This window comes from Sciurus vulgaris, assembly GCF_902686455.1.
Source record: "Sciurus vulgaris genome assembly, chromosome: 11".
NCBI classification, from domain to species: domain Eukaryota; kingdom Metazoa; phylum Chordata; class Mammalia; order Rodentia; family Sciuridae; genus Sciurus; species Sciurus vulgaris.
Genome location: NC_136472.1, coordinates 44,899,095 through 44,927,082, shown reverse-complemented (window position 1 = coordinate 44,927,082; position 27,988 = coordinate 44,899,095). Strand labels below are relative to the sequence as shown.

General features: G+C 34.8%; 1 protein-coding gene across 1 annotated transcript; it reads right to left on the bottom strand.

Annotated features, from left to right (window-relative positions):
- Positions 1-119: 119 nt before the first annotated feature.
- CCDC34 (coiled-coil domain containing 34) lies at positions 120-27,188 on the bottom strand. Its single transcript, XM_079101884.1, has 6 exons — positions 26,654-27,188; positions 20,850-20,988; positions 13,417-13,524; positions 4,455-4,613; positions 3,767-3,908; positions 120-1,735 (listed from the first exon to the last, which is right to left on the bottom strand). The coding sequence occupies exons 1-6, from the start codon at positions 26,998-27,000 to the stop codon at positions 1,521-1,523; spliced, it is 1,110 nt and encodes a 369-aa protein (XP_078958010.1). The 5' UTR covers positions 27,001-27,188; the 3' UTR covers positions 120-1,520.
- Between the last annotated feature and the right edge of the window lie 800 nt (positions 27,189-27,988).

Here is a 27,988-nt window from a genome sequence, read left to right as displayed (position 1 = left end):
TAAAATTATTAATGACTGAATGAAAAGTCTTGCTAAAATAGTTGTAACAGTTAATCTCAGCTGTGAAACAGGTTTATTAGATATAATGACCACATCTAAAACCCCCAGGAATCCAGATACACACACACACACACACACACACATTATATAAAGGCAATTTTGCATGTGTATTTTTTAACAGAAGAATATTTCTACCCTGGAAAATTCTACATTTTCTCTATAAAAGCAAATGTGCTCAAAAAGAACGATTATCTGAAAGTTTCACTATCTCAGGAGTTCTAAAAAGTATGAGCAATGGTCACAAGGGTCAGAAACATAACTCAGCACTTAGTGAGTGTGAGGCCCTGGGTTCAGCCCTCAGCACTGCATAAAAACAAACAAACAAAACAACTAAATCTAAATCTCGCCAACATTTTGACTAAACAAATCCTAGTGATTACTAACAAATTTTTCTCTCCTTAGAAGTGTGTTTTTCTAAAGTTGTGATTATACAAACACCCTTCAAAAATTCTGTTGTCCTTGCATTGTCCAACACACTACCCTATCACCAGAAACTTGGCAGGTTTGGCTAATCTAGCAAAAACATGGAATATCTTCCAAATAGAAATCACCTTCAAATGAACAAATTTTCATTTCTTGCTCCACCCCTAAAAGAGATAACAGGCTTTTCCTAAAAAGGATACAGACTTGTAAAATTTAATAAGAATTGTGTGCTATTTTAGTAATCATTTCAACTTTCATCCTTAAAATGTGTTTATTAATAAGATCTGTGATTTCAACCTCAGTAACATAGAACTTAACATTTAACATTTCAATATTAAAAATAATGCACTGATAATCCTAATTTCAAAGCTAGCAAAGAATTACAATTAACGTAGAAGAATTTTTACAAAATAAAGCACAATATTACTAAGTATTAAGATTATGATACATCAATCTAAGATGCAGAGCACAAAACAATGTATTTAGGTTTTCCGTTGAAATCCCAACTCTTGATTTCTGTGTTACAAAATAAACTTACTGAGTTGTTTTTAAAATATCTAAATGGGAAAAGTATACCAAAAGCCATCAAAAAAGACTGTTTTTGATTACTCTTGGTTTCTAACCCATTTAGAAAAGCATGCAGTCTAAAACTGCTTGTTTGGACAAATTAATCTTAATGTTATTATGTTCTTAAACATCAGAAAACATCAGCAAACAATATAGAGTATGAAATAATGCAGGAAAAAACTTTGATTTTATGAGTATTACAGTGTAGTTTTAATACAAACTAAACATAAGCACAATTGTTAGATATTCATTCACTTATCATGTAAAACAATATGCCAAGATCAATCTTAAAAGAAAAGCCAAAATGTAAAAAATACCTTTCTCAATTAACCCTAAAGACTCCATATAAAATACAAAAAATAGTATGTCAATAATCACACCAAATACTACGTTGCTGATTTAGAGGTAAAAAAATGTTTGATTTCAAACTTAAATAGCTTTCGGTAAAAGCACAGTATTTCCCATACATACTATCTTTCCATTTTGCACAGAGTTCCAAGGCAAAGATTGCTTCTGGCTTTATGAATTACCAGAGATGATGACCTGTGTGCCTGACTTATCACAGGTCTTTTATTCTTCTTTCCTGATACATCCTTAGCTTCTTTGGGAGGTGGCATATGAATTGGTTTCCATGGAATTGGATTATAAAATGCTGGTTCTGGATAGGAATTTCCACTGTAAAAACCTATCATTGAAAAATCAGAACAAAGCAAAACAAAAAACTTCTTGAGAACAATTACTTATTTTAAAATTCCTAGAAAATGTTAAAATGTCAAAAAGGCAAGATATCTCTGATACACCAAGCTAATCTGAATACTTTTTAAAAACAGTAAATTTAGTAAATGTAGTAAAAGATAAATATAGTAAATGCTGTAGTAGAAGATAATTCTGAGAAGCCAAACAATATTGTTAAAACCTATACAAAAACAATGCTGAGAACCCAAATAATATTGTTAATATCTATACAAATAATAATGTCTACAAAGGTTTCACTATGGAATTAATTTCAGAACCATTAAATTAAATGAAACCTTCATTTTCTTAACACTGTCTAGGAAATAACTTATTTGTGAACTAGTTTCCCCCTGTCAGAGACTAAAGTTTACAGAAAAATTTATTTTGCATATGTAGCTAAAGTGAATCAAGATTCTTGTTTAGAACCACTGAATTCTGATTTATTCATTCAAGTTAATAAGATTTCACAGAATCAGTGTAATTTTTATTACCAATTAGAGAGCATCCTTCTGATGAACCTGGTGTTTAAAGAATTGTGATGCCTGACAACAATAACTGTGTGAAGGAAGAATATTCTGTAAATCATCTTCAAATCCTTCAGTCACTGTAGGTACACAAATTCCTTTATTTCATAATTTATAAAAATGACAGAATAAAGAATAAAGACTTAAAAGAAGTACAGCACTTGTAAATATGTTGTTTATTAGAAAGAAGGGAGGGGGATAGGAAAAGGAAAGATAGTGGAATGAATTCAAAATAATTTTCCTATATACCTATATAAATACACCATCACGTACATCCATAAGAATGGGATCCTAATTAGAATAAGATATGTTCCATGCTTGTATAATTATATCAAAATGAATTATACTGTCACGTAGAACTAAAAAGAATCAATAAATTAAACTCATTAGAAAAGCAAAATAATTTGATGAAACAGTCCATTATTTTAGCAATTAATTCCTAGTAAATATGTATATTCCCACCTAAAGTCTTAGCTTTACTATCTAATCATTAAGTTAAAATCACTGCTTATTGCCCTTTTTTTCAAACAAGAGAGACGGGGAGGGAGGGTAACAAGGTGGCAGGGAAGAAGGAGGGAAGCGGGCAGGAGCAGGAGGAGGAGGAGGAGGAGGAAGCCATCCTCAGTAGCTAAAATGGATTAATGGATATAATGGATGACCTCTATGACATACAAGAGAGGCCTAATCCTGACATCAGGAATGTGTCTTTCAGACCCTGGCAGCCCACTTTGACTGCACAGATATGTCAACACACACTTCACCAAGATGGTCAAAACAAAGTCTGGACTATGTTCTATTGTGCGAACAAAACAGAATGGGAGTATTTTTAATAATAAATCATTTAAACAAGTGAAGGCAGCTGTCATCAAGGTATGAGCTTTCAACAAAAAGCACAAAGAAAACCACGCAATGTCATTTATCATCAGACCAAGCCTAAAGGCCAATTGGTTCTGTTTGGTCCTGTGCTATCTAGTATTCTGCCCTGCAAAAAGAGTGTGACAAAGGTGTTGGAAGCTCTGCCTTAGAGAAATTAGAAGAAGGGCAGGAAGATGACCCCTTAAACACATTCTGAATAAGGCTTTATCAAGAACATATGAGCACTTCCAGGTATGGTGGCAATTGAACCCAGGGTATTATGCATGCTAAGGACATGCTCCATGACTGAACTACAACTCTATCCCTGAGAATTTTACTTACTTCCTAGTTTTAGAACTCATTGCTTTAAAGTATAAGTTTGCAGTTTTGCAACCATTTACCTTTAAGATACATATATCAGATATATACATATTACTTATGGAGAATAAATAAATTCCTACCAACATAGTATAATTTTCTAAAAAATAGTAATTTGAAAGAAAAAAATTTATAAGTTTCTATTTCTATGAAAAAGAAACAAAATGTATAAAATTTGCTTCTGCAAACCATACTTATGTAAGCCACATAACATAAAAACCAACCTGTAAGTTTTCCATTGGCATAACCATAGCTCTTTACAGATGGACGAGGTTTATTTTTTGCATTTTCCAACCATTCCTTAAACTTTTTTTCGGCAATTTCCTTTTTCTCCTGTAATTCGGCTTGCCGTTGTTTTTCTTTTTCCTTAAAATGACAAGACCAAAGCATTTCCAAGGATATTCTGGAACTAAACATTCCATTCAAATCTACTGATTTTTTCCTCCCAGTTGCTTCTCCTCCCAATGGCTTACTGGCCACGATACTAAATTACATTTTCATAATTTGAAAGTAAAACTGAACATGATCAGGGATGTGATATTAAGGTGTTCACCTCTGAACAACAATAAGATATCAAACCCAAGAATAAAAAGCAATTTACCATTTTTTTAAAAATAATCATTTACAATATAGCAATATGACTACATAAAAGTATATTGAAGAATATTTAAAACAACTAACAACCATTTTGAATATGACTGAAAAATATATAGGCTTATTAAAATTTCTCAATGTAAGGAAACCACAGATACATATTCATATTAAACAGCATAATACAAATAAGCAGTTTCATCTATTTACTGTATGCTACTATACTGTCAATTTTCTAATTATATACTTTTTTCTAAAATACAGTTGGCACACATAAACGCCAAAACCATATATTCTAACTGGCCACTTTAATAAAAATACCTTTTCTTTCTTCTTCTTCTCACATTCTTCAGCAATTTTTTTCTTTAACCATTCTTGATATTTTTCTTTTGCTTTTTCTTGCAAATGTTCTTTCTCCAGTTCCTTTGCTGCTTTTTCCTCCATTTCTTTATTCATTTTTTGTTCTCTTTCTTTCCTTTTCTTAAATAAAAATAGAGAAATTTTAATTGAAATACCTATAATTATCTTCACGTAAGGAAGGACTATTATATGCAATCATTTTCTAAACTTCTGTTATTCTTAAAATAGGTGGTATTATAGTGGTTGGCACAATGTGGTTTATGAGAACATATAACATACTGCAATTACCTGTTCAATGTCAGTAACAGGTAGTTACTGCTGGGCTGCAAGTTTCATGAGGACACTGACAAAGATCTTGCACACCAATGATACCTGAGACCAGGATAGTGCTGAGTAAACTAGGTGCTCAATAAAGATTCTTTAAATAAATTAGTGAATAAATATTACTATTTGTTAGACTGATGAATCCTAGTATTTTTAACTGATGTTTACCCTCACATATGTACACATTTCCTGGACAGACAACTTGTCAATACAAATACTTGGCTAAGTATTCACTAAAAGTGAGTTATAGAGTTCAGATGAATAATGCCTACTGAGTAGTGCATGTAAGGACATAAACAGGCAAATCTTTACCTATAGCATTTTATATAGATCAAAGGCTGGCAAACAGGCCTAAACATCAAATTCAGTCCACAGGTCACCTGTATTTGTAAATGATATTTTACAGAAGTATGGACAACCCATTTTGCTTGTATATTTGCATATGGTTTCTTTTGTACAATAGTGAAATGAATAGTTACCATATAGACTATATGGGCAGAAAACCTAAAATATTTATGACCTGGCCCTTAAGAAAAAAAATAATTGTTTTTATAATATAAACTCAATGCTTTTCTTCTCCTTACTCAGACCATAACCTACCAACTGTAATTAAATTCTAAATAAACAATGGCATGGCTAGTTCTCTTTATCAACTAATATGAAAGGTATAAAAAGAATATGGAATACAAATACCATATGTATCAGTCTTTAAGGAGCAAAGAAATATGATCCAAAAAGAGAAAGTCCTTCCCTGAAAGCATCTTATAAAATAATGTAAATTAGTATGCAATTAACAAATATCAGTTACATACAATATATGTCTTGTCCAGTGCTGTGCAGGAAAAGCAGGTCTTGCAGGGCCTGCACCATTCCTCAAGTTGCTATATTTCCTTCTTGCTGAGCAGTCAATAGCTGTGAAAGGGAATCCTTTCATAACAAAAACTCAATAGACACTGGAACAATATTGGATTTTAATTACTCCTCAATGGCAGAAAATCTACAAACTGAAAATGGTATTGGAATATATCTCACTTAATCTGTGTGACTTATGACTCTCCTCCATAACCTCATCAACGTCCTTACAATGTCTTCAATGACAGAAACTAACACTTAGTAAGTGGTAACCATACCTCTCGCTATTCTACATACTTTAGTATACATATGGATTGTCAGTTAATTCTTACAATACTAGTATGAGGTAGGTACTATTATTATCCTATTTTACAAAGTAGGAAAGGAAGGCAGGAGAGGGTAAGTAATTTGCCTAAGGTCACACAGTAAATAGCAGACCACTACAGATCACACAGACTTCAAAATGAAAGAGTGCTAAAAATAATATTATGCCAAAAACCTAAACCTAAGTGAAAATGTCAAAACTCCTTAAAACATACTACTTCTCAAAACGAATTCAAGAAGAAATAGTATCTGAATAAACACTTATTATAAAACAATTCAAAATTTAAAAATTTCCCACAAAGTACTCCAGTTTCCGATAGCTTCACTGGTAGATTGTAATGTACACTTAAGATAGAAATAATACTAAATGACTACATAATTATTTTAAATTACAAGACAATATCAGAAACAAGGCAAAATAACTGCTTTACAGCCTAAAATATGAAATATTTAGAAATGTATGTAACAAATGATGTACAATACCATCATTCATTAAGAACTAAATGAAATTGCTGATAAATTAAATAAGAAATAAATGGAAAGAAAAAACATATTTCTAGACTTTAAATTTGATACTACTAAGAACAGTTTTCTCCAAAACAATCTATGCATTTAATACAATCCCAATCGTGCCAGGCACTATTCAAGGAGGCATAAATAAAAAACTGATAAGCAGATTCTAACTTGTATATAGAAAGTTGCAGAGTAACTAAGTTTGGAAAAGGAGACAAAAGTTGATTTACATTATCTATTTTTTAAAAACTATGAATTCGAGAATTACAGAACTGTAATAACTGACACAGAATATAAATCAACAGAAGAAAATAGAATTCAGAAATAGATCTGTATATATATGGTCAATTAATTTTAAACAAAGTGCCAAGGTAATTTAATAGGGAAAGGATTATCTTTTCAATTAACAGTGGAACAATTAAATATCTGTATGCAAACGAATAAACCCTGACCTTTATCTCATACCACATATTAAAATGAACTCAAAATACACATACCGGTAAAGCTGAAGTTATAAAATTTCTAGAAGAAAACAATGAAGAATAATTTATACCCTTGAACTAGACAATGTTTCTTAAATAAAGACATATCAACCATAAACCATAAAATATGGCACAGAGGCACATGCCTATGACCCCAGTGATTAGGGAGGCTGAAGCAGGAGGATTGCAAGTTCAAGGCCAGTCTCAGCAACTTAGGGAGGCCCTATACAATTTAGCGACGATTTCAAAATAAAAAAAATTAAAAAGGATGGTGATGTAGATAAGTGGTAAACTGTACCTAGGTTAAATCCCAGTACGGACGGACGGACGGACGGACGGACGGAAGGAAGGAAGGAAGGAAGGAAGGAAGGAAGGAAGGAGATAAAATTCTGCTCTTCAAAATAGAGTATTAGGAAAAATTAAATGGGTCATTTGTGGTGGCACACACCTGTAATCCCAGCGACTCAGGAGACTGAGACAGAAGGATCACAAGTTCAAAGACTGCCTCAGCAATATAGCAAAGCACAAAAAAACTTAGCAAGACCCTGTATCAAAATAAAAAAATAAAAAATGGGCTGGGGATGTGGCTCAGTAGTTAAAAAGTGACCCTGGGTTCAATGTTGTTACAAAAAAACAATATATATATACATAAAAAGAATTCTAGGACTAGGGGTTAGCTCATTAGTAGATTGCTAGACTAGCCTAAGTGAGGCCCTGGAGTTCAATTCCTAGCACCACATTTAAAAAAAAAAAAAGAAAAAGTAAAATGTATGAAATTCACTTAGAGCAAAAAACAATGTCATGTGCACCCATATTCCCAGGTACTTGGGTGGCTCAGACAAGAGGATCATTTGACAAACCCAGGAATTCAAGGCCGTCAGGGTAACACAGAAAGATGCCCATCTCAAAAAAAAAAAAAAAAAAAGAAAGAAAGAAAGAAAGAGTGATTCCTACATGTCTTTTGGCAGGGAAAGGGGGCTTATTGAGGACTGAACCCAGGGCCTGCTAAGCATGCTCTCTGCCACTGAGCTTCACTCTCAGCCCTGAATTCTTACATCTTAGTAAGAAGTCATACAACCCTTTCAAAAATGGGCAAAAGACTTAAACCAACACAAAACAAATCCAAAAGAAGCTAACGACAAATGTAACTCAGTCGTGGAGTGCTTCCCTGCCATGTTCCAAACCCTGGGTTCTATCTCCAGCCCAGCAATTAAAAAAAAAGGCAAAAATGGTCAATAAGTATAATAAACTGAATTGTGCCCCTGCAACTCCTATGTGGAAGTCCTAACTCCCAGTGCGACTGTATCTGGAGACAGGACCTCCCAAGAGGTAATCAAATTTAAATGAGGTCCTAATCCAATAAGTCTGATGTCCTCTTAAGAAGAGGAAAAGACACCAGAGAGAAAAAGCCAGAAGACAAGCCATCTGCAGGCCAGAGGCCAAAGGAGAATCCAAACATACAGACACCTTCATCTTGATTTCCAGTGTCCAGGACTGTGAGAAAACTTTGTTGTTTAAGCCACCTAGTCTGTGGTTATGGCATCCCTGAAAGACTAATACAATGAACTTATAAAAAGATGCTAAACATCATTAGATCTCAGGGAAATGAAAATTAAAACAATGGCATACACTACATGCACACTGGAAGGACTAAAATGAAAGACTGGCAATACAACATTTCCCAAAGATGTAAAGCATGTGAAACTTTCATACAATAGCCATGGGAATATAAAATGTAAGCACCTTAGAAAATACTTTGGCAATTTCTCATACATACTTACCATATAGCCCAGCAATTCAGCTCCTAAACATTTACCCAAGACAAATGAAAACAAATGTCCACAAAAGACATATATAAATGGTCATAGAATTTCATTCATAATATCTCCTAATGGAAAACAATCCACTGACCATCAAATAGTGAATGGATAAACAATTTGTGCTATTCCACAGAAGACTACACAGCAATAAAAAGGAATCAACAATATATGAAATATCAGGATACATTTAAAAAAAAAAAGAAGTCCAATACAAAGATTAGACATTCTTTCACTTCCCTTTTATGAAATTACAGAATAGAAATATTACTAGGATCCTTAAAGCTGGGACTGGCCTATGGGAACAGAATGGGGATTAAATGTAAAGGGAACTTTCTGGGGTGATGAAAATGTTCTATTATCTTGACTGTGGTGCTTATTAATTAAACAAGTACATACCTTTGTCAAAACTCATAAACTCAAAATAAGTATATTTTATTGCAGAGCAGGCAGTCAGAACAGTCACTGCTACAGAGAGAGCAGCCAGGTATTAGTGGCTTCAGATTTTCTAGCACACTGGTTTAATACCACAGAGAACAACAATAAATCTTCCTTTCCTAAAATGGTGCCCCAAAAGACCCTTTGTTTCTTACAAGTAAAAGAAATGAACAACAATTGACTATTTGAAGTTTCTGACTTTCTATTTTAATTCCTCTAATAGGGTCTGCTTGGCACATAGATAAAGTTAAGTAAACATTTGTTGAAAGCATGAATGATACACTGATAAGAGTGTTATTAATCGTACACCTTATTGACTTGAATTAGTCTTTTAAACAAATTATCTGTGTTTTGAGAATTAAAAACAATTTTATTTTAAATAACTTTTTAAAATACTGAAAGTAAAGACCTTTTGCAAAATATGTATTAATGTGTAAAATAATCTGGAAAATAAACTAGCATAGCAACACAAATATTAAGTGTAACGATGAGACAAGCCAGTTGTTTTAAAAGGATTTCACAATTTACAGTCTTATTAGAAGAAAGCAATTTTGCTAATGGATACATAAATTCTTTTTGTCTGATTTTTTGATAGAACACAGTGAAAATGACTTAGAGAAAATAGCAGCCACGGATACAACTAAAATGTGAATGAAGCTGGAGGCAGCAGAGGACCACACACCATGAAATGTAAACAGAAAGCTAGATGCCAGACAGGAAGAGAAGAACCAGGAGAGCAGTCTTTACAAATATAGGTAAATGTAACTAAGGCTGAATAAGAAATCTGAAGGTTCTTAAGGAAAAAAAAAGGAGTGATCAATTATTCTTTAACATGCACAAGAATGCTGCAGAATAGGTAAATTAATTTTTCAGGGTTCATCTTTCAATCATTCTCAACCTATGGAATTTTGCCTGTAATAATTAGTGATTTATGTCATGGCAAGCTACTTCCCTCCAAAAGAATTTTTTTTTCCTCAAAAATAATTGGATTAGATCTACTACCACTAATTAAAAGAGTGAATATATATCATATGTCCCTCAGCAGTATCTTACATTCTTAGAAAAACAACAATTATGTTTGATTGGCATGGTAAAATTAGCTTAATGGAGTTAGAAGATAAGAGAAGCTTTTAGAGGAGAGAGCACACTATACACGGAGAACTATTTTTATATAGTTATAAACTTCAAAATGGTATCACCCCAAATTTTGTAATGGTCATACAGAACTATTTTGATTTTGACATTTATTCACAAAGTACTCTTTTTGGGGATGAAGTAAACAAACACAATCCATAGTAATTGATTTCTGAAGTAAGGATCAAATCCTTTTACGGTTTTAAAACACACACACACACACACACACACACACCTCCTAATCAATTTCCTTTCTATAATACCAATATGATGAAGGTTATGTTATCTTCAACTTACTGAAATTATTTGGTACTCATAATAATATCACTTGACATCAAATTCAACAATAGGTAAGGACAAAAACTATAATTAAAAATTTAAAACTTTGTCCTATAATTTGAGCATTTATCTAAACTCATAAAATAAGACTTTAATTATAAAATCAGTATCATTCTAAACATATAAAATCACAATAGAAAACAAATTGACAACAGAATAATTTTTTTTAAATTGGGGGGCAGAGTACTAAGGATACCACTCAAACTCTCATGCATGCTAGATAAGCACTATGTCACAGAGCTACACCTTCCTCCCAGCTCTTTTTTATTTCATTTTGAGTCAGGGACTCACTAAATTGCCCAGACTGGCCTCAAACTTGTGATTCTCCCACCTCAGTTTCCAAAGCAGCTGGAATCAACAGGCATGTGCCACCATGCCCAGCTATTTTAAAATTTCTAATGTATGATCCAACATATGAATGTATTAAAATTGAAAGTAGGGATATGAAGGATAGCTCAATGGTTGAGTGCTAGCCTAACATGTATGAGGCCATGGATTCAATTAGCACTACAAATTAAAAAGTAATAATAATAATAATGACAATAATAAATAAATAATTGAAAGAAGGGATAGGAATATGAGCTCAGTGGTAAAGTCCAGCATGAGTGAAATCCTGAGTTTGATCCCTAGCACTGCAGAAAAGAAAAAGAAAAAAAGAAAAAAGGAAATTCATTCATTCATTCAATAAACAAATACTCACTATATATAAAGAATTATGCTAAGTCTTGTAAAGAATAAAAAACAAAATAAAAAATACTTCTTGTTCTCAAGGATCTTAAAATTACAAGGGAAGAAAAGGGATATACATAATACAAAACAGGTATTTTTTTCTTTTTTTATAAAACATATACATAATACAAAGCAGCATATGATAAAGTGCTAAAAAAGTAATATAAATTGAACAAAGATGCACAGGAAAGAATCTCTAACATGTAAACAGTCCATCTGCATGTAGAAAATAATTAGAATTGGATGATAAAAGTAAAAGTAGAGGATATGATGAGATTCCATTCTCATAAAATATTGTTTATGTAAAAATTAGGAAATGAAAAACAGTAAAAAGTATTCTCAAAATTTCTCAATTCTACTGTCATGTACAACAAATTAGAACAAATTAAAAATTAAAAAAAAAAAAAAAAGGATACATATTCCTGAGGGCTGGGTAGTACAGCCCAAAGCTCAAGATTTCTAGGAAATCTATTTGTATCTTAAAAATAATGTAAAATTTAGGGCTCTGGGTTAAGCTCAAACACAGAATGGGTTTGCCTAGCATGTGCAAGGCCCTGGGTTTGCTCACCAAATAGTTCAGAAAATAAAATAAAACTTATGTTTTACTCTACTTCTTTATATACCTATGTTTGCTTTACTATAAAAATATAACATTTTCCTCTCAAAAAATTTCCAGTAAAATTAACACTCCAAGAAGATGGGGCCATAATTATCTTGTGCATGCTCCCTAAATAATCAAAGTAAGAAGCAACAGCATAAACTAAAGGAAATTACAGATGGGAGATGTGGCTTAAATGACAGTTTGGCTCAGAGAATAGAACGGAGGGTCTTTAACCAGTCAGTATAGAGTTGTTAAAAATCTCAGTCAGAAGATAGTGCAGGTGTGGGATATGAAAAATATTTTTTTTGAATTAAAGAATGACAGTCAAACCTCTTCAGCAAAGATTAATCTGGCAGAGACACACAGGATGGATTTATTCATTCAACAACTATTTCTGGGTATCTCTAATGTGTGGTATGGATCAGCTGCTAGAGAGCTGACAAAAGAAGTAAAATTCCTGATCTCATAGAGCTTATATCCTAGGGTGGAAAAGTAAACAATAAAGTTGAAGAAAGTAATGAGACCATTCAGAAAATAGTCACAGGGAGGCAACAATTATATATAGTAAAGGAGGGGATGTTTAGGAGCAACAGAAGAATTATTATTATGCTTAGGTGACTGAAGACACAGAAGTAATAGAAATAAAGGAGAAATGTGAAAGATTCTATGAAGAGGAATGGGGAAAAGCATTTTTTTTTTTCTTTTTTCTTTTTGCCTGCCGAACTAATGGATAAAAATCCAGGACTCAGAAAAATCAGGTCTAAAGATTCAGACTTGGTGGGCTGGAGTTGTAGCTCAGTGGTAAAGCACTCATCGAGCATGTGTGAGGCACTGAGTTCAATCCTCAGCACCACCAATAAATAAATAAATAAAGGTACTGTGTCCATCTACAACTAAAAACAATATTTGAAGAAAAAAAAGATTCAGACTTGGTGACTACAGGTAGACACTAGTGAAGGACACAGGGAGAGATATGAACAAAATTAGAGGGCAGTCAGGCTCAGTAGTGCATGCCTTTAATCCCAGAGACTCAACAAGACTGAGGCAGAAGAATGGCAAGTTAGAGGCCAGCCTCAGCAACTTAGTGAGACCCTGTTTCAAAATAAAATTAAAAGAGAGGGATGTAGTTCGGTGGTAGAGCACCCCTGGACTCGATCCCTAGTACCAAAAAAAAAAGGGGGGCGGGGGCAAAGGGCAGAAGACAGAGACTTGATAAATATTCATGAGAATAGGGGTTAAAAAACAAAAGCAAAACCCCAAAGAAGAAAGAATCTAAAAGAAATTTAAGAAAAACCTAGCTAAGGAGTAATTGGAAGAAAGACTTTGCAAAATAGATGTCAATATATGTGTATGCACTTTTTTCTCTTTACCTGTTCATTCTTTTTCTGGACCCATTCCTTGTGCTTTTCTTCAGCAATTATCTTTCTTTTTTCACGTTCTTCCATTTCTTTTCTTTTTTCTAGTTGTTGATTTAATTCCTGTGGATTTCATTTAAACAAAAGGCAATGTTTAATGGAAGTACCCAAATCATGTATTTTAAAAAAGGCTGAGCTTAACCAAATTAAACAAGAATATAGTTTCCATTATAGAGCATATACCACTACTGACAATAACTTAAGTAACTAGTCTACAATGAAAGAAAGCATTGGTAAAAAGTATAAGTCACTTTTTAGAAATGCAAATAATTGCTTGGCAGCAAAACACTAGTTTCTTAGACTAAACTTCAGCTAAATTACCCTCATTGAAATCAACTTTCCCACACATAAATTTTGGCACCACTGTAAGCTACTGGCAGTAGCTCAAGAGAATTGCAACTTTTTTTTTATAGTTATAAAAAGCTTCAAGATTCTTGATGAAGATAAAGAATAGGAATTAAGTAATCCCTAAATTAAAATTTTAATTCAGAGTTACACCAAAGAAGAAATGTAAAGAAGGTATTCAGCTTTCCATAGAGGAAAAAAAAAAAAAAAAAAAGAATCCAGAGTTTTCTTCACTGATTTTATAGCTGCTGGGATATAAAACAAAACCACATTCATACCCCAGATTATTTAACTGCCTTGCTGTCACTCGAATCTACACGTCTGGGCATTTCCTCAGGAGAAAGAATGTGGACGGTGTGGCCAAATAAAACTACAAGTTGAATGCCACCACTCTGTCACTCATCAGCTAAATTATGGCATTAGTTGAGAAAGCTGTTCAAACTAGACTTCTCTAGGACTCTACAACCATAATTACCTGTTAGTTTTCTTCTTTCCTTAGACATTAATAATCAGATACATTTATGTATCTTCCATTGGTCCCTCTTTCTCCTCCCCATCCTTCCCTTCTCAAACACTTACCTCCATGGACATAGGTGGTACTGAGAAAGGATAATTTTCCAACTCTCAGGTTAATTCCAGTGTCTTATATGAAGATAAAAGTCAACAGCAAGAACATATTTTTCTGCACTTTAGAATAACTGATCAGAAGATACCTGTTTTCCATGAACTCTGATCTTAAAATTCCACTGCATAGGAAATAGTTGCCCTATCTCACTTAGAAAATCTTCAAACTTTTAAAAACAATTCCCCACAAAACAAAAATCCAGCTTGGTTTTAAGGATTCTTCACTACCTCAAAGCTATTATTCCTTGATTACTCACTCAATACACTTTAATGGAGTGCCTGTTATAGAACTAACAAGAACTGAGATACACACATACATATATATATATATAATATATATATACACACACACATATACATATGTATATAAAGATGAAATCCTAGAAGTCTCTCATCTAAGCTTTTTCTCTGTATACCAAAGAATAAAGTATTATACTATGAGTTACTGTGTATAAAAACAGGAGTTTGGAGAAAAGAAGGAAAAGGGAAGACAAGGAGAAATGAGCAGTATAGTCAGCAATGAAGAGTTTCTTTTTTTTTTTTGGACTAGGGATTGAACTCAGGGGCATGGGACACTATGTCACATCCCCAGCCCTATTTTGTATTTTGTGTAGAGACAGGGTCTCAATGAGTTGCTTAGCATCTCGCTGTTGCTGAAGCTGGCTCTGACCTCGGGATCCTCCTGCCTCCATGAGTGGCTGGGATTACAGGCATGCACCACGAAACCCGGCATGAGCAGTTTCTTATAACAGTGAGGTGATGACTTTAAAAGAAGCAGGGGTGGGGATGATAATTAGAGTGTGGTACTAATTTCCTCTTGAGATGGAAAGAGGGTTTTTTTGAGACAGGCAGAGTAAACTGAACACTATGATGTAGAATACAAGTCAAAAGGGATGATTTAGAGCTATTAATGATAAAGGCTGAAGACTGAGTTTGAAATAATCAGTACTATTCTGAGGGAGACTGACTAGAAAGTTACCACAGTATATCTTATAAGGGGAAGAGTCTAAACTTGTGCCAGAAAACAAGAGAGAAACACAGTGTGTGTGTGTGTGTGTGTGTGGGTGTGTGTGTGTGTGTATGCACGTGCACGCAGATATGCATATGTGTGTATATATGTGTATATATGTGTGTATAAACATACGTGTAGTAAAAGAGTAGATATAAAGCTGACAACTATTCATTCAAAATTTTCCAAAATGGTTCTAAATTTTCAAGAAAAGTTTAAATGTACAATTAAACATGATTGATTATATTTATATACCTTTTAAAGAGTCTTCATGTAACTCAAAAGGGGGGAAAATTAAGATGTTGTACTTCTATTTTATGATTGCCAAATTTTAGTTAATGTGATACAAGGGTTAAAGAAGAAAAGGTTCAAAAGTACCTAGAAAATGCTACCACTGACCTAAATAGTGCTATATTCTCAGAATGTCTGTTCAAGTACTTGCCTACCCAGAATATATATCACATTCTCAGTCAACTACCCTTCTCTTCCAAGGCTAACTCCTTAGAATTTCCTATGCTGAATGGCTCCATCTCTTCACCAACAAGGCAGGCCTTCTCCAGGACAGAAGGAATCTTCTTTCCAAAGACTGCCACCTGGTCTTCTGGTACACTACTGAATTTCAACAGGATTATAGCTATTTTCCCATAGAGTAAACATTTGATTATGGAAAACCAAACTCCAAAGAGGATCCTAAACATGCATTATTAGTTCAATACATTTTGCCCTCTTTCAAAGAATTTTTCACTACTGAATGTAACAAAAAACAAAAACAAAAAACCTGACAATTTTGAGTTTCATCAATTCTATATCCTGCCCTATTCCCTCTTTAAGGAATGATTAATTAAATACCAGAGATAAAATGGTGAGGTTTAAAAAAAAAAAAAAAAAAACAGGAAGAAAAAGTACCTGGACTAGTCACAAAATAAACAATTTTTTACAATTTTGAATGAATTTATATTAAAATGTTAAGTCAAATGTTAAAAATTAGAATTAGCCAAAGACCACAGAGAATTTAGGAGAACTAAAGAATTATTTTAAATAATAAAAATATAAATACATTTAATAACCTACAAAACCAATGTGCTAGCTTTTCATAACATCAATGTTAATTTTCAATGTTGACTATATTCATCATCTCAACAACAGTTAAAAATGTATAACCATTTTTAATTGGGTAACTATAAAGGGTTAAAATAATTTTTTTTTAACTCAACCTCACAGAGATGTCTGAAACAAATCTAAATGTCTGTTCCTGAAGTCAAATTTATGAATGGGAATGAGCTTTTTAATGACTCAACTATCCAATAAATTTTCCTTTAAGCCAGCCATGGTGGTGCACGCCTGTAATCCAAGCAGCTCAGGAGACTGAGGTAGGAGGATCATAAGTTCAAAGCCAGCCTCAGCAACTTAGCAAGGCACTCAGAAATTTAGTGAGATCCTATCTCTAAATAAAATACAAAAAAGGGCTGGGGATGTGGCTCAGTGGTTAAGTGTCCCTATATTCAATCCCTGCTACCAAAAATAAATAAATAAATAAAAAAGTAAAAGAACAAAAAATGTCCTTTAAAATGAAGGAAGAAAGTAAGAAAGCCAAAATAAGCTCAAAAGCAAATACTAAGTCTGATCTATTCTTTTCTAAAATATTTCTTGATATTGTGGGAAAAGCCCATGAATTAGAAGTCAAAAGAACTGAATAACAGTTCCAGCTCTTCAACTAACTGAAACCTTGGCAAAGTTACTACTCTGGTCTTCATGCTTCCTAGCTTTAATAGGGATCTGAAATGAACCATGCCTTATGGTCAAAAATCTGTGCTTCTAATGACACAGTTTGTAAACAAATTAGGGAATACAGTAAATAAGGACAGAAAAATAAGGGATAGCATGACTTAGGAAATAAAGAGAAAGGCATGTAAATCCAAATAGATTTTGGCTGAAGTTTATGATGATAAGCCATCTTCTAATTCTTCATTTTTTTCTACCAATATCATTAGTCCCCTAAGCACCAAATGTCACTCATATATCCTGCAAAGAAATTGATCCTACCCCAAATGGAAGTACCTTCAATTTACACCTGCTGGGTGAAAAAAGTTAAACATTATTTCTGCAGATAGCTATGTCAGTTGTCAGCAGCATTCTTTAAAAGAAAAAAAAATTAAATAAATTTTCACTCAAAAAAATTTATAAAGACCATAACAGCTCAAAATAAGCTAATAAAATGTTGAGTAGTTGGCCCATATGTTATGATTGATAGGTAAGATTCTTTGACATGACTGATAGGTAAGATTCATGCAAAAATATCTTAAATTGCTTCAGTTAAGTAACGAAGTAATCATAAGAAATGTCAAACTACTCAAAACCTGAAAAGGCTTTACTTCATACAAATAATTATAACCTGCTATATCCTTAATCATTGTGGTAAGGGCTTTATATTCATTTTTAATCTGTTCTCAAAACAAATTTTCAGAGTAGTTATTAATACTTCATACATAATAACTAACTTGAATTGAGTTCTTCCTACGTAGTAGGCCATGTTCTGATATTCATTTAGCCCTCATAACAATACTATGAGGTAAATATTACTCTTCCACTTTCACTGACAAAGAAATTGAGGCTAAAAGGTTAAGGGTTTGCCCAAAGTGTAAGTTTTGAATGTAGGAAATATGGCACCAACCACTCCACTATTGCCTTTCTAACATCTGGCCTGTAGATGAAGAAACTGAGGCCAAGAGAAGTTAAATAACTTTCCCAAGGTCACAAAGTTAAAATTTCAGTTTTGTTCCATATGACTCCAGAGTCCAGGTTCTCTTATTAATTTTCTGTAATTTAATCAACTTATATACTAACAACAACTTGAAGTGACTCTCCTTACAAGTGACTTCTACAGTGGCTAGAAAAATACCACAAATGAACTCTGCACTTTACCTCTAACTTACTATATCAGTGTTTTTCCAAATTGAGTCTAAAATCAATTTAACAGATTATAATTGACTTTCATAAAAAAAGAATACCAGGTTTTGAATAAATTAAGATATTATTTCAAATATATATGTAAATACACATTTATGCATACATTTACATGCAACATGAAAAAAACAGATTTTTCACTGTGAACAAATATTTTTCAAAAACACTATACAAGGACTGGTGGTGAAGATCAGTGGTAGAACTCATGCCTAGCATGTACAGGGCCCTGGGTTTGATCCCCAGCACTCCAAGAAAAAAAGAAGCAGAAAAAAAAAAAAAAGAAAAAAGAAAACAAAGCCACTGCACTAAACATTGGAACTAGTAATGTTAATATAACTAGTAATGTTAAAATCTGAAGCAGAGGTACAGGAAGAGTTTGCAGTCTCAAGAACAAACATTAATTTTGAAAACAAATCTTAAAAAAAAAACTTTCAGAAGAGTACGAATAACAATGATAGAAATCAGCCATCTTTATATTTTGTTTCATTTAATCTTCACAAAAATCCTGTGACAGGTACTATTTTTTCGCATCTTATCCAGATGGGGAAACTGAAGTACAAAAGTCTAAATAACTTTTGGCTAAGATTACCCAGCTAAAAAGCTAGAACAAGGGCTTTTATTAAGCCTGGCTGACACCAAACCACAAAGTCTTTTTCAAGCCCTGTGCCTTGCTAAGAGGAAATAAGTACTACTCTCAGTGTACTGTTCCAGAAATAAATTTGTATTCTAGAATACAAAGTGTCATGTAAAAGGGAAATGGCATAATGTACTAATTTCCACAATCATTTGAATCATGACAAGTCTCCTGAACAGGTGACTGCCTAGCTGGATAAAAATCCATCACAGAAATAAAACTAGTTTCAAAACTAATATGAAAAATTTCAAGGAAGATCATAAAGGGGCAAAGAAAATGCAAGTTTTAGTCTCCATAATTTTTATGACAACACGGTTATTCAGACTAGAATAAGCTGAAATATCCAACCATAGTGTACCAGTTAACTATATCTTAATATATACAAATAAATTTTAAATATACTTTAATAATAGGTAATCATTTTAAAAGTGATGTTGAAGGATATTTAATGAGGGCTGGAGTATAGCTCAGTGGTAGAGTATTGGCCTAGCAAGTATAAAGTCTTGGGTTAGATCCCCAATGCCAATCCAAAAAAAAAAAAAAAAGGATATGGAAATATATTAATAATGTAACAGGCAGAAAAGAACAGATTGAAAAAGAGTTTGAAACTATTTCATTATATGCCAATCCAAAAAAAAAAAAAAGATATGGAAATATATTAATAATGTAACAGGCAGAAAAGAACAGATTGAAAAAGAGTTTGAAACTATTTCATTAAAAACAAGAAATATCTTTCACCATTTCTGTGACTAGATAAAAAGAAATCAGATAGTGAGTCTGGATAGGAAGTTTAGAGGATGCCAAATTATACAAATCTATTTAGTTGCTAGGTTCTGAATAACAAAGAGTTCAAAGAAGAAAGGATTTGTGTGAAAATGTATCTAAACTTTTTTTTTTTTTAGTTTGGATAATTGGAGTTCAAAAAAATAAAATTATATACCCAGAAATGTCCCTAAGAAAGGCAGAAACACCTAGAAACATCAGCAGATTCCCACTGTCAGCACATACTCTTTCTAGGGCATGTGCTCTTTCGGAGACAAAAGATTAGATTCCTATCTCTATTTCAGTTTTTCTCTTCTTTCTTAAAACTTTCCCTGATTATATAGTTGAATTTACCTAAGTTAAGTGCAAAATTCCACTGTGTCTTACTCTATATATATACATTTGTACATATAATCGGCCCTCTGTATCCACGGGTTCTGCATTCATGGATTTAATCAAGCATGGATCAAAAATACTGTGCCTGTACTAAACAGGGACAGGGACACATTGTTTTCTTGTCATTATGCCCTGAGCAATACAGTATAATAACTACTTTATTTAGTACTTACATTGTAGTAAGTAATACGAGTAATCTAGAAAAGATTTAAAGTATATATGAAGATATATATAGGTTAAATGCAAATATTATGCCTTTATATAGAAGAGACATGAGCATCTGCAGATTTTGGAATCCAAGAAAGTCCTGGAACCAATCCTCTGTGGATACCTAGGATGATTGTTTTTATTTTAAAAATTTACATAGAAGAAAATCTGGAAGACTGTATTCCATAATATTAACAAAGATTACCATTAGGTGGTGAAATTGACAGTTTTTCATTTTCTTAATTGTGTTTACGTATATTTTCCAAATGTCCTTCTAATGAACGTACTGCATCTATAATTAGATCTATTAAAATTGATATAGTAAACAAATACAAACAAATGCACACACACTGTTTTCAGGAACAATGACATTAACATTTTAATTTACAAGAGCAACTCTGCTCTGTGAGCTTAGTATCAAATAAAAAAAACACTGTCTAGTTTTACCTCTAGAGCTTTCTGTTGCAGCCGGTCACGTTCTTCTTTTTCTTTGCCAACAAACCACACCTCCCATGGTGTCAGGCTGCTTTCTGGTAAGGGCACCTGTTTCTGTTCTTCTTGATTATCTTCTGATTCAACTTTACTGCTATGAAAGAAGGAATACTGTAGAAATTGTACATGAAACGCTTCAAAAATCATTTAGCTATACGATGAAAACAAAATTCAACAACATATTTTCAATACTGTTTTTTAAAAAGTTAATTATATAAGGAAAAAATATTAAAAAATCATGAAAAGGAAATATAATTTTGAGTTTCTCATTTAGTTATGCCATCCCCTTTAAAAATCAAATTATTTTAAAACCCAATGGAATAACTAGAACCCAACCTATCTGCCTCAAGGTCATTTGAGGAAATTATTTATTCCTAAGATTTTAATTTTTTTTATTCCTAAAAATTCTATCTAGACAACTAATCACTAATTACTACTACTATACATAATCTTTTGTATGTGTGTGTGGGGTACTAGGGGTTGAACGCAGAGCCTTGAACATGCCACTGAACTGTATCTCCAGCACCCACACCCCAAAATATTCACATAACCCTAATCAAATCCTAGGGCAGACCTTTCCCTTTCCCTCCCTTAAATAGTATAGGAAAAAAGTAATAGAGAGAATGATAAAAAGCAAATATGCTAATAATTAGGGACTCTGGGTGAAGGATGAATAAAAGTTTTTTATATTCCTTTTACTTTTCTTTAAATTTCAAATTGTTTTTGATATAGATACAGCCACATGGATGTTTATAGCAGCTCAATTCACAATAGCTAAACTATAAAACCAACCTAGATGCCCTTCAACAATGAATGGATAAAGAAAATGTGGTACATATACACAATGGAATATTACTCAGCTTTAGAGAAGAATGAAATTATGGCATTTGCAGGTAAATGGCCAGAGTTGGAGAATATCAAATATCATGCTCCAAGAAAACAAAGGCCAAATGTTCTCTCTGATATGCAGATGCTGACCAATAATGGCAGGGGTGGGTGAGTGTCTAGGGAAGAATGAAGGAACTTTGGATTGGGCAGAGGGGAGTGAGGGGAGGGGAGGGAGTGTGGAGGTGGGAGGGATGGTGAATGAGATGGACATTATTACCCTATTTACATGTATGATTGCACAATGGTGTGACTCTGCAACTGCCTCAAGTACAACCAGAAAAATAAGTTGTGCTCCATTTGTATACAAAATTGAAAAGCATTCTCATGTATAACAAATTAGAACAAATTCAAAAAAAAGAAAAAAATATGCCCTTCTGTCTGTCTTTTTTGTTGCTGGGAATTGAAGCCAGAGCCTCAAGTGTGCCAAGTATACTCTGTACCACTGAGCTATACCCACAGCCCCTGTGGTCTTCCTCTCCTTCAACATTTAACATTTTGATTTATGACTTTTGCCAGTTCTCAGAGTATACACAACTCTCCCAGTCTGGTTATCTCTTATCATTGTCTCCATCTCCACTTTGTACCTTCTGTCAATCTGACTCTTCTGGGGACACAGAAAATTACCTATATGAGTAAATAAAGAATAGAGGGACTTGGCTGGATACATAAGCCTCACAAAACTTATGGAAAACTTAACAATCAGCGTTCATGGAAAGAAAGGTTGTTCAGTACCCAACACAGAGACTAGTTTATTATACAGACTCAGCTGTTTATATCTTCAACATTGTTCCTTCTAACGAACAATTTCCTTACAACAGCTTTGCGCCATTTTTTCTACTTCATAGATTCAGTTTCCTTAATTTTTTTTTTTTTTTGGCTATATTGTTTATTCACTCATTCATGTCTTTACAGAATTTATATTCTAAGTGGAAAAGAGACATTGGTGATATATTATTTCTTAGGCACATCTTTCCTTTTTAGTTTTGCAGAATGACCTCATCTGTTCTCCACTTCAACTATCACTATATTCTGATGATTCCTGGATCAGCTATTCTGGGCCACACCTCCATCTTAAGTTTCAGACTTTTATTTCCAACCACTTGACAAACAGCTCCACTTAGATATCAAACTAAGTAACTGAAAAAAAAAAAAAAAAAACAAAACCTAAGCATCTTCCATCATCCACCCCTTATCCTCTTATAATCTCTAAGTGAAAGTTACCACCATCCACCCAATTACCTAATCTAGAAATATGAATCTCTGACTCAACCTGCTCCCCCCATGTCGATTTCCCCCTACCATCATGCCCATATAATCACTAGTCATGTCAATTCTACATCCTTCTATTTTCTCAAGTGATTCTCTTCTCCAAACTTTCAATCACTCTGAACATAAATGGTGTCTATCCCTCCTTTTAAAATCATTCTCTAAAATTGTTGCCAGATTAGCAACAATATCATCAAATGCATCCTTTTATCATGTCACTTCTCAGCTCGAAGTTCTTCAGTGGCCCATTTGCCCACAGGATGAAATCCAAACTCCTTAGCCTGACATCCATAAATTGACCCTTGCCTCTTCTCTCACCAATGGGTGATCCAGACTCTACATTTCAGTCATGCTGAACTTCTGTGGGTTGGTAAATATGCTGTGGTGTTCTGCTCTGCAGTTTTTACCTAAAACTGAAATTCCTTTACTCTACCTCCACATACAGCCAAATTAAAAGCTTAGTTTTGTGAGTAAACTAAACAGTCTGGGGATGAAGTCTCTCTGCTTCTTCCTGGCTTATGAACATATTTTAATCTCTTTAATCCTCTGTTTTGTCATCTGTAAAATGGAGATGACAGTAGTAGCTACCTCAAAGGTAGTACTGCATGAAGCAGCAAAAGCACTTAGTACAGTTCTGGGTCCTCAGTAAGCAGCTGATATGCCATTTATTATAATTATTACTATAACTCCTACTCTTCCTTCAAGATCGTATTCTGATATTATCCTTATTGTCTGGAAAACTTTCTGAAAAACTTCTGGATTAACTGCCTTAAACTTCCTGTCACTGGTCCACCTCTGCCACAGGCCACGAGTTTCTTAAAGAAAGAGAACATAGGGCTGGGGAGATAGCTGAGTTGGTAGAGTGCTTGTCTTGCAAGCACAAAGCCCTGGGTACAATCCCCAGCCCCGAAAAAAAAAAAAAGAAAAGAAAGAGAACATGGCTGGTTGTGGAGGCACAGACCTGTAATCCCAGCAATGTAGGAAGCTGAGGCAGGAGGCCCTGCCTTGGCAACTTAGCAAGACTCTGTCTCAAAATAAAAAAAAAAAAAAAGATTTAGGGATATAGGTTAGTGGTAAGTACCTTGGATTCAATTCCCAGTTCTGGCAGGGGAGGTGGGGGGAAGGAAGGAAGAAAACCAAATATGTCTTGACTAAGGGCCTAGAATATGAAACACTTGTTGAACGAAATCAATCAAATCAGTATTTTTTTTTAAATAACACTTTAAGTATTTCTTCCCTTAACATTTTAACAAATGTGTTCAAAATGTACAGCTCTACCCTTAATCAAGAAAAGCTTTATAATGAACTAATAACAAGATACTTATTAAGGCACAACTTTCCTAATTGTAGTTATATAAAAGACAGAAAAGAATTCAATAGGTAAGCAGTAAGCCCAAAGCATATTATAAAAAACTCCAGAAAAATACTTCTCATTATCTTGTCTGAGGTCAACTTTGAACATCTTCTCAATCCCAGCCAAAACACTTGAAGGTCAATGCATCCTTTAAGTGTAGCTCTACTTATACTGAAAATATCTTAAGGGACTGGGGTGTGGTTCAGTGGCATAATGCTTGCCTGGCATGCGTGAGGCCCAGCACACACACAAATCTTGAGCACATATTTATCATGTGCAGCCAATGCCTGAGTCTGTCTCAAAGAAGCCTTACTCGATCGGTATGTCACAATCAGTTGTAGCTGGTAAGGGACAGAGAAAGGCACAAAATCCCATAGAGCTCTAGGTTTTTTCTGTACTCTACAGAGGATGCTGACAGCCCAAAACAATGGCGGAGCTATGATTCAGGCTGTCTTCTCCCATCCCATCCCACAATGGGAAACGACTAATGGTTAGATGCAATGCTGAGATCTTCTAAAAGGAAAGGAAAGAAGTGCTAGTTTTTTCTGAAGCATTTGAAAATAATCATAGTATCTATCTGTTCTCTAGGAAGTGGGAAATAGGAATTCATTCAACACACATTTATTGAGCCCCTAATAAGCATCTGATACTTGCCACACACAAGACCTAATCAATTCTGCAATCTCTTTCCAGACCCACATCCTCAATATTCTTTTGACTCATGAGGAACAAAATGTGCTAAAGCCGCCTTAGCCCTATTAGCTCATTCAGGCTTTGGGTGAGACACAGATAAGTCTGGCTCCTCCCTTGGCAGGCTCCATTTGATTAGCATTTTGGCTCATGGAAGCTAATGTAGGGTCTCAGTGTTGAGCTATAGTTTTTCATAGTCATTTATTCCTCAGGTTGATAAACTATGTCCACATTCTTTAGTCCTGTTGGTATGCTCAGAAGGTATTTCCCACAGCTTTAAAACTCATTTTAAAAACATCTGAGACCCACCAAGTCCTTCATCCCTACAAAGCACAGATGAAAATGATCTCTTGAAACCCTGACTCCCACCACTGAGTCTATCAAGTTAATCAGAAATGGCCTTTTTCTTGTTTTTACAAGCAGCCTGGACAAGTGGCTTGCTTGGTTATTCTTCCTGATTTCCATTCCTACCAATGTACCTCTCATCTTTAAAAGACTCAGTTTGTAACCATGTATGGGTCACTTTCTATGGTTCCATATTCCATTCATTCATTCCTTATACAGAAAGGGCCCATCCTGTCACTTACACATAAAGCATGGGTTCTCTGATCTGAAGTTTTTAGATCTCCTGTATTGTTCCTTATATAGCTTGACAATCAGAAATTGTAAATCATTCCTGAAGATGACATTTACCACAGAATAGAACTAAATTATTAGATATTCCTGCAGTGATAGGCCCTGTTGCTCCTATTTCTATACACCCCAAAATAGGCATACTATATAAGAGAGAACCTGATCAGTACCTCGATATTAGGCCCAGGTCTGCTAATAAGTAGGTGTTTGCCTTTGAGTCAGACTTTTTATTTGTGTTCTGTGACACAGTTTTATTACCTGTAAAATGAGTGGATAGAGCTGGGCTTTAATTTACTAGAAACCATGTCTATCTTGTTTATGGTCCCCTAAACTAAACTAATATGTGGCAAAACATAAATGTTTGCTGAATGAATCACAGTAGAAATAAACATTATGATCGCTTTAATAATCCCTTTGCTTCAAATATTCTTTGATTCAATGATAACTATTCCACTGAAAATTCGTTCAGATCAGACACAACCTTGTCTCTGCATGCTGACGTGGACATTGCTAACCTCTGTGCTTCAGCTCTTATTTATACTATTACAACCTACTACTTAAAACATATTTGGCACTAAGATTATGGACAAGAGTTCTGCAGTCCACAATCTGGCTTTCTGAGTATTTGTAGAACTTCTGAAATAGAAGCAAAGTTTTGTGTGTTCGATACTATGTACGGTTCAGTTTTTAAGGTGAGTGAGAGTGCAGCAATTATATTCTCAGGGAAAAGAGCTAAGAATCATAGAAAACACGTCATCTGTAAGAATTTGCCCAGGACTCTCTGCAGAAAGGGTAGCACTTGAGGATGCAGATGCCTGCTCAGCCTTTGAGGTGGACGATAGGAGACTGTTTTGGTCTGCTGAAGGTACTTAGAGGGTCTAAGGAACCTTGGGGACCAGCTGTATCGGTCCGGCAGACTCGGGTTTACCTGGCGCACCCCTGTAACTCTGTTCCTCTCAGGCTCAACACCTCGGCCTCTGAGTCATAGGCATCTTCGTCCACGTCTTCCTCATCCTCACGCTCACCGTGGTCCTCGTCAAACGTGAAGCTGTGGTGGCCGAGGGGAGATAACAGTGACATGGTGGAATCGCTGCAGCTCTGAGGCGGCGGCGACGAACAGTTAGACGTCGTCACCATCTCCAGCTCCTGCCTGTCGGGGCGCGTCATGAGGACAGAGAAGGAGGCCAAGGAGGGCTGCGACTCGGGCCTGCAGTCCGCGGAGAACCGGATGCCGGGAGGGGGAGAAGCAACACGCCAGCGCCCCACAGCCCGCATCGGGCCCGCCAAGTTCAAACGGGCCGAGCTGCGGCGAGGACGTGCTCTCCCAGCAGGCCCCGCGCGCGCGGGGCCCGACCAATCCGGGCCGGCCCGGGCCCCGCGTTGCCATGGCGACGTGAAGAGGACGCGAGGGCTTTGTCCGGGCCTGCAGAGCGTGGCTTCCTCTCCTTCTGACCTTCCTCCTGTGCCTGGAAGATGCCTGTTGCTTGTGACTTGTTCAGCTCAGCGCCTCTCTCTGCCGACACCTTCGGGGGCCTGGCCTTTTTTGTGAAGTGGTGCTGCAGACCGTTTGGTACATGAAATAATGTTGTTACTGAGTAAGGCAACTCCATTTAAAGGGAAAGAGAAATCAGGTCTAAGTCCCCCTCCCCCACCTCCCGCCCCATAAGGTCAGAATTATAAACATCAGTCATGATTTCCTTGAGCACAAAGTCATGTTTTCATGAGGGTGGGGGAACCAAGTTTACAAGTGTATCCAAGAAAGTAGGTTTAAATGGCCTGAGAATGTAGCTCGGTGGTGGAGTGCTTGCCTGGCACACGTAAGGCCCTGGGTTCAATCCCCAGTATCAAAAAAAGAATGCAGGTTTAGAACAATCTTTTAGTGTTTTGATACATCTTGTTTGCCTGGCATCTTAAGGCAACTGTCTGCACCTATAATTTTTTTTTAAGCCTCTATCATGTGCTAAGCCTCTAATCTTTGCTAAGCACTGGGGCAAATGATGGTCTTACTCTAAATTCTTCAACCTTTGGTGGTGACAAATTTACAATTAAAATATGCTGTGATATGTATTTTATGAGGAAAGAAAATTTTGTGGGAACTCAGGAGCATTCTCAGGGATTGGGGATGGGGATAAATGTAGCAAGGGGTGACAGACACTGTAAAGCTGGATGCTTTATTCATACTGACAAAACTGTATACACAGATATAAATGTAGGTGTCCAGTTCATAATTTGTATTACTGGTAGAAATATGTGAAAACGGACA